Source organism: Ovis canadensis, chromosome 9 (genome assembly GCF_042477335.2).
Source record: "Ovis canadensis isolate MfBH-ARS-UI-01 breed Bighorn chromosome 9, ARS-UI_OviCan_v2, whole genome shotgun sequence".
NCBI lineage: Eukaryota > Metazoa > Chordata > Mammalia > Artiodactyla > Bovidae > Ovis > Ovis canadensis.
Window position 1 is genome coordinate 83,526,045 of NC_091253.1, and position 12,625 is coordinate 83,538,669.

At 32.7% G+C, this 12,625-nt stretch overlaps 1 protein-coding gene across 4 annotated transcripts in view; it reads right to left on the reverse strand.

The window, feature by feature from the left end:
- The window catches only part of RIMS2 (regulating synaptic membrane exocytosis 2), a 601,723-nt gene that overhangs the window by 200,687 nt on the left and 388,411 nt on the right, over nt 1-12,625 (reverse strand). For 3 of the 4 annotated variants that reach the window (XM_069600407.1, XM_069600406.1, XM_069600405.1), the window contains 2 exons: nt 5,955-6,134; nt 4,941-5,050 (listed from right to left, as the gene is read on the reverse strand). In XM_069600407.1, coding sequence (XP_069456508.1) covers nt 4,941-5,050; nt 5,955-6,134 — 290 coding nt within the window. The remainder of the gene's footprint in view (nt 1-4,940; nt 5,051-5,954; nt 6,135-12,625) is intronic. The other variant, XM_069600408.1, reaches the window with a different exon arrangement.

The window sequence follows — 12,625 nt, forward strand, 5'->3', positions numbered from 1 at the left end:
AATCAAGCATAGGTGACAAACTGGCTCAATGAATGGGTTTCTTTATAATTAAGTTGAAAGTAAATAAAAGTAAAATGAACTACTGCTGATGTCTCCAAACTAATGATACCCCAAACAATGACATTACCGCAAACGCCAATTCTTGAACAGTATTGAAAGACTTTCAGTATTTGTATCGACTAGCTTCAGAAATATAGGAATGGGCAAGCAGGGAAACTTTAACTATACAGCTAAATTAAAATGAAGCTCATTCTTACAGTATTCTCTAAAAAAAAGTTATTCCTAAAGCACTTCAGGAAAATGGAAGATGTGTTACATTCTAGTCGTTAGTATCTGATATGTTCAGAACAGACATACTTACACTTTTCTATATCTATGAATCTAAACTTGCCTTTGTTTTCATGACCAGGTCTATACTGACAATTTTTCTCATCTTTATAACATTAAAAATCATTACTAAAAATTAGCAGTTGCAGCTTAAGAGGTTTTCTGTCTTCGATTACAATCACTACTGCAAGAATGCATCCGTGAAAACATATCTTACGCACAATATGCAGAGTGGCACTGCTTTCACACAAGATAAAGCAGAGAACAAAAGGCACATAAAGTCCACACTACTATTCACGAGCACAATATACTGATGAGTTAAATCCTTTCATAAACATTTTGATAAACCAAAATTATGATATTAAACATAATTGGGGCTTCAGTTCAGTTCAGTTCAGCTCAGTCGTGTCCGACTCTTTGCGACCCCATGAATCGCAAGCATGCCAGGCCTCCCTGTCCATCAAAATACCAAAATGAAGTATCTTCATTCCATTTAGAAGGAGAGCTCTTTGAAGAGAAATTAGGATTGTCAATAAATATTAGAGCAATACTGAGCTGGGATGAAGAGGAACCTACAGTAAATTGTTTGGGTTTTTTTTTTCATTTGGCTTAGTTGCCCCATGGCATGTGGGATCTTAGTTCCCCAAGCAGGCATCAAACCCACATCCCCTACATTGCAAGGCAGATTTTTAATGACTGGATCACCAGGGAGTCCCTGATCTTATTGTAGAGAAAATTTTATGGATAAATTATGATGGTTTCTAAAAGTTTCAAGAACTAAAATTTTGGAATTTATATTCTTCCCTATATTTACTTGTAATTTACCTCTAAAAAATCAAACTTGTTGAGAGGAGGATCTACAACTTCAAAGTATCTGCACTCAATGAAACACGTGGCAGAATACAGTGTTTCGGTAGGTACTGCATGAACTGAATGAAAATCTGGGGTAAAGGATAAGTATAAACCTTGGTCAGATGCATTGTCTATAATTTCACTGTGATTTAAACAACAAGGAGAATGTTCAAACAGGTAAATTAAATATTCTGATAACTTACTTAGATAGCTCATGTAACATCTCTCCATCAATAAAATTAAGTAATTATTTTAAAATTAGGATTGAACAATCTGTTCTCTATTTCAGATTATAAATCTGGAGCCTAAAGTCTTACGTGAAATAGAAAAGTCATACTTCTAAAACGTTCGATTATTTATTTTAAACACACAGACAGACCTGCTTTGACCTCTTCACCCTGCTTTTCTCCCCCCTGCTCTTCCACGTGTCTAGTTTCTTCATTAACTTCTGTATATGCACAAGTAAGAAAAGGATAAGACCAGACATGTACACTTGTTATTCCTCAATAAAATAAAATAAACACTTTCAAATTACTCATGATACAACGAGTGATTATAAGGAATTGAATAGATTATTTTTTAACAAGTTTCTGACATGTTAGGGAAACAAGTAAGTATATTGTGAATAAGTTATCATACTGTCTCCTTTTATGATAACTTCGATTTATAAAAGAAATTTGTGGCCCATAAACATCTGTAATACATAACAATTGTAAGGCAAAATACTTCATCTGTAAATGATACATTCTTAGAAAAACAATATAACTTTTCTTCTAGAGAAACAAAAAAAATGTTATAAACTCCTTCCTATTTTTATAAATTACAGTACATCAAAGTTGGGGGAAATTAAAAATAATAATGTCTTACAAGATTTAGTACACTGTACTTTCTTTATATTGTTTCCATTTTTCTCTGACTCTCAGATTTTGACTAATATTGTACCGCTGTCAAGACCAACACATACAAGGCTTTTAATTAATTTAATTAATAGACAAATATATTCTAAGTCAAAAGGAATTCAACTAGGACATTCTCATTTTTCAGCTATTGAACAGAATCAGAAGATAAACATGCCATTACTTTGATTCTAAAACAGTCACTTAATTGTAACGTCGGACAACTTTTAAAGAGATAAGCCAAACATAATCTAATTTAGACCATTAATCAATAGTCAATTTTGCATTATACCTTTAACTTCAGTTAGAAAAGTAGAATATATATAGCCATTAAAGCTAAACTAAATGATGCAACCATGTACTTGCTGGAATCTTCATATTAATATTTATGAAAACACTGCTACAATCATCCACACTCTTAAGCAAAACAAAAAACCAACCCCCCTTCAAATCGTTTTAATTTATACTGGAAAGAATAAAAGAAGTTTTTTTGCTCTCTTTCATTTATAAAAATGGAAAAGTCACAATTACGGACATTAAAGGAAAACTGTAGTTTTAATACATTCTATAGAACAAAAGTCAGACAGTAAATAGAATGTTTGTTGACAAGCTCATTAATAATGTCAAGTATCAGCTGTAGTGTTCGTTTTTTGGTATATTTATTATTACAATGGATGGAGCACTCATATCTCAATAAATATTGCTACTGAAGATATCAAAATTGAATTTAGAAAAAATTATGGCATAAACTGTGTTTATGACAACAGATGATGCCAAAACCCTAGCTTTAAAATTTGTGGGGAGAGGAGACAAAAAATTCCATATGTATTATAGAACTTCCCTTATGGAAAGTACTTTTAAAACTACATACTCCTATTTTTATGTACATAAAGAGAACTATAGTAATGTTGCTAAAATCGTTTCATCAGGCTGTATAACCATCACAATAGTGCTGAGTTGTTTAAAATTATAGTTCATAGTACATAGCAAATAAAAAGGACCACAAAATAGGAGGTGATAAATCATTCAACTCCAACTAACAAGAATACAGCCTGTTTTGAGTTATGTAAGGCAATAAAAGTATTGCTGTCCAAATGCAATACACTTAAAAATGTGTTACCAATAGGTTATAGAAATATGACTTTTACTATAAACATATATAGAATGACAGGTTTATTTTAATGGTACTTTCTATACTATTTGAAGTAGCTTTTCAATTTGTAAATAAATATTACATGCATTCATTCAACAAATATTTATTGAGTGCCTATAATGTGCCAGGCTTTATTCTATGTGCTGGAGATTCACCAGTAATTAAAATAGCTGACAGTTCTTCAAAGTTGCAACATCATCAGCAGAATTCTATAATCAGTAGAGGAATTTTTATTGTCTTGGTAAATGTATGACATTCCATATAACAAGACTCAATTATTTTCCTCTTGAGTCATAATGTAGCATTGATAACAAAACTGTACATATTTAACTTTCTTATACTATAAACAGTCTTGTTATAACATAAAAAATGATGCAGGAAATATGAAGCACAATCACTATCTAATTAAAAAAACTTCCTTTTCTAGAAAGCCAAATTGAATAACTAAAAAATCATCATAAACACAAAATAAAATATATGATAATAATTATATCTAGACTAGGTGTATATCCTCAGTGACATAAACACAGACTGCAATTGACATCTTTGTTTAAAGTCTTCCACAAAATATAAAATTTCATGTCAAAGCAAATTTTTAAAAAAAGCAAAATTTACCTTGTGATTGAAAAGAAGTTAATTCTTTGTATTCTTACTTGACTGAATCAAAGAAATTTAACTCCTTTGTATATTTTCAAAGTAAAACAAAAAGTGAACACTTAATCAGAATCATAAAACAAAATAATTTGACTGTAATGAAAGTCTATACAGTGAAGGAACATCAATTGCAGTTGGGTTTATTTTTGCTCACATAGCCCCCCAAAAAGGCTATCAGCACAAAACAAACCCTCCTTTATGTACAGACCTTCATAAGGTTCTATCTCCTTGACTCCATTGTCTAGGAAAAACAAAATAAAAACAAAACAAAAAAAGGGAACCAAAGCACAGGGGTTAAAAACAACAGAAATTTCCAAAGGCACAGAATGTATCATCTTAAAGAAAAGTTAAAAGGTGACTTAAATATGTTTGTTGGTTTGCTGGTTTTGGCAATGCACATCCCATTACCAAATAAAGGGACCATTTATACAAATGACATTAAAAATCATTATATTCTATCAGCCATGCTTTTAGAGGTCCTTTATCCAAGACTTTATAGACCTTTGGGGGAGTATGTTCATCTGTGTATAAGCAACTAGGGTTTTCTTATGCAAAAATTTGAAAGTATTAAAAATATCAGTACAACATGCATCTTTCTTTGTATATTCATGATTACCTTTTTCTGGCACTCCAGTTTTGAGAAGGATCACCATTGTTGTGCATCAGCTAACCAGTCCTTTGCAGTGTGTGAAAATTGATTTGGCTAGTTACTAATAAACTTTATGTAACTATCAACAATTATATAAACTTAGTTGTAGCAAAGAAATATCATCCAACTGCTTATTTAAGATCATTAAATTTACTTCTTAAAATGCATTTATTAAAATTTGAAAAATGTGCAAGAGCAATGATGATAGGTTGCCTTCAAATATTATAGATTTTAAATGCAAAATATAGAATATTATAAATGTATTTGCAAATATAACTACTAAAAATGCAGCTAAGGTATTCAATTAACAAAAGAAGAAAGCTAATACAAAGGTAGTAAAAAAAAAATCTTGATTCACCTTAGCTTCCATGTGTATATCCTATATGACACAATTAGAAATAAAACTTACTTCTCTCCAATGTTCCTTTTGGTGGAAGCTGTGGGAGTTGTCGGCCCCTTCGTCCTGCCACTGGAGTACTTGATGGGCTTGTTTGGACAGACCCAGTACGAGGATGAGACCTACAAGATACATCATTAATATTCATTTTCAATAGAATGAGTTAAATATTTTTAATATATTTGGTTCATATGATAGCTGTATGGTGCAATTTTAAAGGAGGTTTAGCTGCTGATTAAAAGGTTAGGAAAAGTAGGACAAAATATGGATATTTGAATGATTATCTAAATAGCAGAAGATGTTTATACTATTATGTAATATGCATACATACACAGATACATGCACACAAAGTCTTACAGTAAAATCCATGGAATTATTAATGTAAACTGAAATTCTATCCATATGAAAGCAAGGAGAGAAGTCTACAGCTCAAAAAATAAAAGATAATGCTTCACATTTCTTTCTACCAGATTTCAAACTCTTTAACACTAACCTCCCTCCCTTGATCCTAAGAGATTTTTACTCAGGCTTATATTAGATATCCCTTTATTAGAAATTATCTCATGAAACTACAAATAAAACCCTGAATAATTCAAAATTCAGCTAAAGAAGATATTGGTTAATACATATTAGTAGTGATAGAAAGAAACTAAAAATCTAGTTTTAACTACTGTCATTAGGATGATTATCCAAAAGTGATGTCTAATGGACACAAACAATTTCTCATTCTGTAGGAGAAGAACATGATAGCCATGAGGTGTGTTATGTGGGGAATACCCAGGACTCCTGATAAATGAGAAATCACAAAACAAATGTGGTCAGGACAGTTAATAAACAAATTACAATGGTAGCCACACACTATTATATCCACGGAATATAAATAGTGTGCTTACACTGAAAAGGTTAGTGTCGATTGTTATTAGTGATCAGCCAAGGATGACAGAAGAGACCATTTAGCTGCTGGGAAAATAAAATGGTGTGCTGGTGGGGCAAAGGGGAAGTTAGTCTGATTGATTTATCTTTCACCTCGATAAGGCAGGTGAAGGAGGGGCAGATCTTCCAGTCATTAATGAAGGCATCGACCTCATGAGGTTTGTATCAGGACGTTCAGTGGATCTGGAGCGGGTGGTGGTCCGCTCTAGGAGAGGCCGCTGTTCTGTTGATCTGGATCTGTGATATGGCTGTCTATCTGCTGCTTCACAATCCCTGAAACGTTAGTCAAAAAGCAGCTCAGTTGATCTTTAGTGCCTTTCTGCTATTTTGTTATGATGCATCAAACTGATTTTGAAAAAGGTAATTGTTTAAGATTATTGAGTATGGAAAAAAATGTTCTCTTCCCCAACATATGCTGCGTTAATTCTCACTAAACTCCATAAGAATTCCTAAAGAACCAACATCTGCCTTTAATAGCAATTCCCAGTGAAGATAATAGGAGTTGCTCTGTTATAATCAAAACAAAATTATCTGTTTTCCACAATGAATTCCCTAAATGGAACATGTGAAATATGTGAAGTATTCTATTCGGAAAGAATTCAATGACTTCCCAACATTTGCAAAAGAGTAAAGAAAACCATAAAGGCACTAATTCTCAAGCTGCTAAGGCTGTTTATACTAATAAACAGTATAACAACTAAAATTTAAAAAGGCTTACAGCACAATTGTAGTATACTGATACATCTGAACATTTAAATGACTGAATCCAAATGTTATGAGAAAACAGTGCAACTTTGAAGTCTGTAGCCATATTCAAACATAGTCCACATGAAAAATCATTCTTCAGGAAGCTGGTAAATCAACCATTCTATATCGTTTATCTCATCACACTTTAACAATGCCAACAAACGCAATTCAGAATGAGCATTAATTGACTGAAATAATAACAGTCTGAAACAATGTGATTTCTTTGATGAGAAATAAATCCAACATCAAAATTTATTCCTTCTTTAAAGAAGTATACTTAAGCAAGCTATCAGCACTAATTTTTGCATCCCCGGAGTCTAGCATAATGCTTTTACATCCAACATGCAATTTGTAAATGTTTTCTAAGATCACCCCACTATCTGCAGAACAGCCCCCAAAACAGTAGTTTTGATTCTAGAACTCCAAAGTATACCTCAAAGAAACTATTACCTCCCCATATAGTTGTAACAACAGTACTGGAAATGCTTATATATTATAAACACCAAAGAAAGCTTTAGTATCCCTCAAGACTAAGGTACTAACGACTTCCACTTTACCTACAAATTCTCTCGATCTTATTTTTGATAATGAAAACTGTAAGTGCTTAAAGAAAAATAATATAAAGGACACAATTTTCCAAATGTAATTCATTACATGGCATACAATTTTGGACCAGCAGATATAGATTAGGCTTCCCTGACAGCTCAATTGGTAAAGAATCTGCCTGCAATGCAGGAGACCCCAGTTTAATTCCTGGGTCAGGAAGATCAGCTGGAGAAGGGATAGGTTACCCACTCCAGTATCCTTGGGCTTCCCTTGTGGCTCAGCTGGTAAAGAATCCACCTGCAATGCAGGAGACCTGGGTTCAATCCCTGGGTTGGGAAGATCTCCTGGAGAAAGGAAAGGTTACCCACTCCAGTATTCTGGCCTGGAGAATCCCATGGACTATATAGTCCATAGAGTCGCAAAGAGTCGGACATGACTGAGCAACTTTCACTTAGATATTTCACTTAGATATTCACTTAGATATTCCTTATGACTTTAGGAACTGAATACTAGATTTACTCTACAACATATTTTGTGATTATCTTACACTTTATATTCATATGGTAACATGAAAGCAAAAGATTTTTAAACTATTTTTATGTTCATGTACTATAATATGATTGATTTCTTAAGATAAGTTTAGTATTTTTATAAGTGTATCCAAATATGTCAAAAAAGCTGTGTAAATACATATACAATATTCAATTACTTATCAAAGAGAGAAATGAAAAGGCAATTTGACAGGGTAAGAAATCATAATTCTATTTTTTCTTCCTGAAAGACTATTTTAGAGAGAACACTTCTTTTTATAAATAAAAATGCTCAATGTCTATTAAATGTTGTTAGTGTACATATCTTTGTATATCTTCAATACAATATATTTATATACTGCATGCGTGCTAATCCACTTCAGTCCTGTCTGACTCTTTGTGACCCTTGGACTGTAGCCCGCCAGGCTTCTCTGTCCATAGGATTCTCCAGGCAAGAATACTGGAGTGGGTTGCCATGCCCTACTCCAGGGGATCTTCCTGATCCAGGGATCGAACTCATCTTTCCTATGTCTTCTGCACTGGCAGGTGGGTTCTTTTCACTAGTGCCACCTTGGAAGCCTAAATATATATTAATGTATATATATCTTAGATTCGTTAAACCTAGTTATGAAGATACCAATCTTTACATTATTTTCATATTTCTTAAAATAATAATTTATTTCATTAAATAACATGGATTATGCAAAATCTGATTTATTCTGATTCCATTAAGTAATTTTTCCAAGTGGAAAGTGAAATATTAGAATATACAATTTCACATCTTTGACACTCTATTTTAATAATTGAAATATATAATTGTGAATGAAATCTAGAGAATTATTTCAAATGTGTTGCTACATTCCATGTCCTTAAAAGAATACTATTATCTTTAAAGTATTAATTAAGAAGTCACTCTTTAGGAAATATGCTTTTTAAAAAAAGCTCTTTAGTAAAAAAGTCGTTTGAAGCTATAGTCAATGTTTTAAATTTTACTTATATTTTTCTCACCATATTCATCAAAGGTATGAATTATGATTTCCACAAAAAATAAAAATGTTTAATAAGTGAAACATGATGAGAACCATGGTAGGAGTTAGAAATGTATTGAAATGCTCCACCACAATTAAGAAAAGGGGAAAGTTATATTTTAAACTTTGATAACACAGTAGAAGGTCAAGATAGACTTCTATTTCCATGAATGGCTAAAAATATGTCTTACTAGGTGAGAATTAAGGTTACTACTGAGAAAATTGAAAGCAGCAATGCTTAAGTCTCATATATAATACCCACTTTCATAGTAGGTTTTCTAAGGGATTGAGATATAAAACTTGACAACTTTCACCTAAATTCTTAGTGAGTTTTCATTTTATGGTGAAAGTGAAAGTGAAGTCACTCAGTTGTGTCTGATTCTTTGCGACTCCATGGACTATAGCCCACCAGGCTCCCCTGTCCACAGGATTCTCCAGGCAACAGTAAAGAGTGGGTTGCCATTTCCTTCTCCAGAGGATCTTCCTGACTCCAGGAATCAAACCCAGGTCTCCTGCATTGTAGGCAGATGCTTTACCATCATGTTGAATGACCATTTGCTATTCTATTGAACTATGAACTATTTTAGTGCCTACCTGGGTTTCTGAATTTGGGGTCTGTATTTCAATATAAATAGTTTCCTTTGTAACCCTGCCTATTTATTTTACTTTATGCATTTCAAAATATTATTTGAAAAAGGGTAGACATAGATTTTACAAGACTGCCCGAAAGCAAGCCATATAAAACACCAGGAAACTCTCACCTGTAAATTTAAATTTTTCTTAGGTTAATAATTTGATTATCTTATAAAAGTGATTTAATATCTGTCATAACTCTATTTTTAGTTTACATTTTCTGGTATACATGCTTAAAATAGTTTAGAGTTTCTATGTGCCATTTACCTGGATAGATACGGATATAGTTCTGCCTATTTAGTGACTACTATTCTAAACTGCAAGCATTTGCACAGGATCCTCCACAATTAAAGCTAATTCATGTTGACTGACAGTATTGTAACAAGACCCTGTATTGTATCAAGTCAGCTTTAAAATCATTTAATAGTATGTGCAGATTTTGATTTCTAAGGGGAAAATAATTTTATAATTATCTAGCAAAGTTATTCATTTTCCATCATTTTTCCACTCATATAGTTGCTCTTGAAAATTTGGCACAGCTGTCTACTTATTTCACCATCTTTGTCACTTATTTCTCCCAGTCTCCAAGTACATGGAGTTATGCAGTGCTGCAGAGAAGCATAGGTCAGTGGGCATTTTCTTTCATTTATATTCAACCATTGCAATGATGCAATTCCAGATCAACATAAACTCGATATAGACTATCTCTTAAGTACAATAAAAAAATACCAAGATTACTAAAACAATGAAAAACAAACTGCACAGTGCTTCAAAATATTGTTCAGATATCAATGAAAACTGTCCTAGGACATAACTCAGGCCTTAGAATCTATGTTAAATCAGACAGATTTATTTTATATTTATATTGTAAAGGTGTGGTAAATAAATGTAATAGGGTTTCTTTCTCATAGACTTGCACAAAGTAAAACTATTTAGGAATTATTTTTCTTCTTTATAAGGAAACAATTTCTTTATAAGGTCAAAATCTTAAATTAAAAAACAAAAAACCTTGGAGATATCTCCGAAGGACAAAAAGTATAATCTCAGATTTGGAGCAAGAAATGACTTTCATAAATCTGTATTACGTAATATAGCAAGCTGATTAACAGCAGCAACATTATACTTTTCATTAAATATCAATGTGTAGAGATTTTCTAAGCATTAACTACATAATTGAAGGAAGAAACAAGCACATTATAGAATTTTAAAATGAGATATAGGGTAATTAATATGTTACATGCTGTATAATACATCAAGTAATTTAAAGCAATTATAAAATTAAACTCTATAATTTTCTTGTACATCATATTGTATGAGGTATAAGTTTAACCTTTTAAAACCCAGTTTATATATTTTAGCATTGCTCCCAGAGTTAAGAGAATTGGAAGACACAAAATACCATGGTAATAAATTAATATTTCTGAATATTTGTATCATGTGTACAAATAGAAATATTTTATTATTTTGGTGGAAGATAGATTAATTTTCCTTGGACATGATAGATTTTTTTATACCAGAACATTTATGTTCAATTAAACATTAAATTTGTATGTTAGTTAAAAGTAGATAAGTTTATAAAAAATAGCAGTAATATCTAGAGTCAGCCACCTTAATAACAATCTAACATGTAAAAATGGTAATAATACACATATTGATGGGGAAGAAACAAGACACTTTAATGTAGAAAAACATGTTACTATTACTCATAAACTTATTTTTATCATAAAAATAAAATGGTCTTTTATCTATAGAAGTATTATCATAAAACAGTCATTATTATAAATAGCAAGAAGAAAAGACTATCACAATTTTCTTAAGAAAATTATGGACAAATACAATAATGAACAATAAAGATATATTAGTAAACATGCACACACAAAAACATGTAAAATATAAATGTTTGAGGATGTTTTGAGTATTTAAATAAGTATTAAGAGTTATAATTCTCACTGTCACTTAATTTTTAGTTTAAAAAACAACAGAAACAAAACCACAAATAAGCAAGGTTATTTACTCAGGAACAATTAAACATACAGTGAATTAATACATCTTTAAAATATGTATTTTTAAAGTCTTGAGAGATTATCACGTTCCATCTACAATATTCTTAATTTACTAAATAATTTTATTTTCAGTGGATGGTGAAGTATTAAAAGTGTTTTATCAACTGTAAGAAATTCAAGCTATTCTGTCAAGGTATTAGCCCTATGGTTTCCTTTCCCAGCTCCTCAAAGATTCCATAAAATAACAAACTTCTTAAAGATGTATAAGGGTCACCTGAGTTAAATTCACCCATTCCAGTCCATTTTAGTTCACTGATTCCTAAAACGTTGATGTTCACTCTTGCCATCTCCGGTTTGACTACTTCCAATTTGCCTTGATTCATGGACCTATCATTCCATGTTCCTAAGCAATATTGTTCTTTATAGCATCGGATGTTACTTTCATCACCAGTCACATCCACAACTGGGTATTGTTTTTGCTTTGAATTCGTCTCTTCATCCTTTCTGGAGTTATTTCTCCACTGATCTCCAGTAGCATACTGGGCACCTACTGACCTGGGGAGTTCATCTTTCAGTGTCCTATCTTTTTCAGTTTTCACATTGTTCATGGGGTTCTTAAGGCAAGAATACTGAAGTGGTTTACCATTCCTTTCTCCAGTGGACCATGTTTTGTCAGAACTCTCCACCATGACCTGTCCATCTTGGGTGGCCCTACACAGCATGGCTCATAGCTTCATTGAGTTAGACAAGGCTGTGGTCCATGTGATAAGATCGGTTAGTTTTCTGTGATTGTGGTTTTCAGTCTGTTTGCCCTCTGATGGAGAAGGATAAGGGGCTTATGGAAGCTTCCTGATGGCAGAGATTGACTGAGGGGGAAACAGTCTTGAAAGAAAGCTGAGTGCTGAAGAATTGATGCTTTTGAACTGTGGTGTTGGAGAAGACTCCCTTGGACTGCAAGGATATCCAATTAGTCCATCCTAAAGGAAATCAGTCCTGAATTCACTGGAAGGACTGATGCTAAAGCTGAAACTCCAATACTTTGACCACCTGATGTGAAGAACTGACTCATTTGAAAAGATCCTGATGTTGGGTAAGATTGAAGGCGGGAGGAGAAGGGGACGGTAGAGGATGAGATGGTTGGATGGCATCACCAACTCAATGGACATGAGTTTGAATAGGCTCCAAGAGTTGGTGATGGATGGGAGGCCTGGTGTGCTGCAGTCCATGGGGGTCACAAGGAATCAATCGGACACGAGGTGTGGCACAGTCCATAGGGG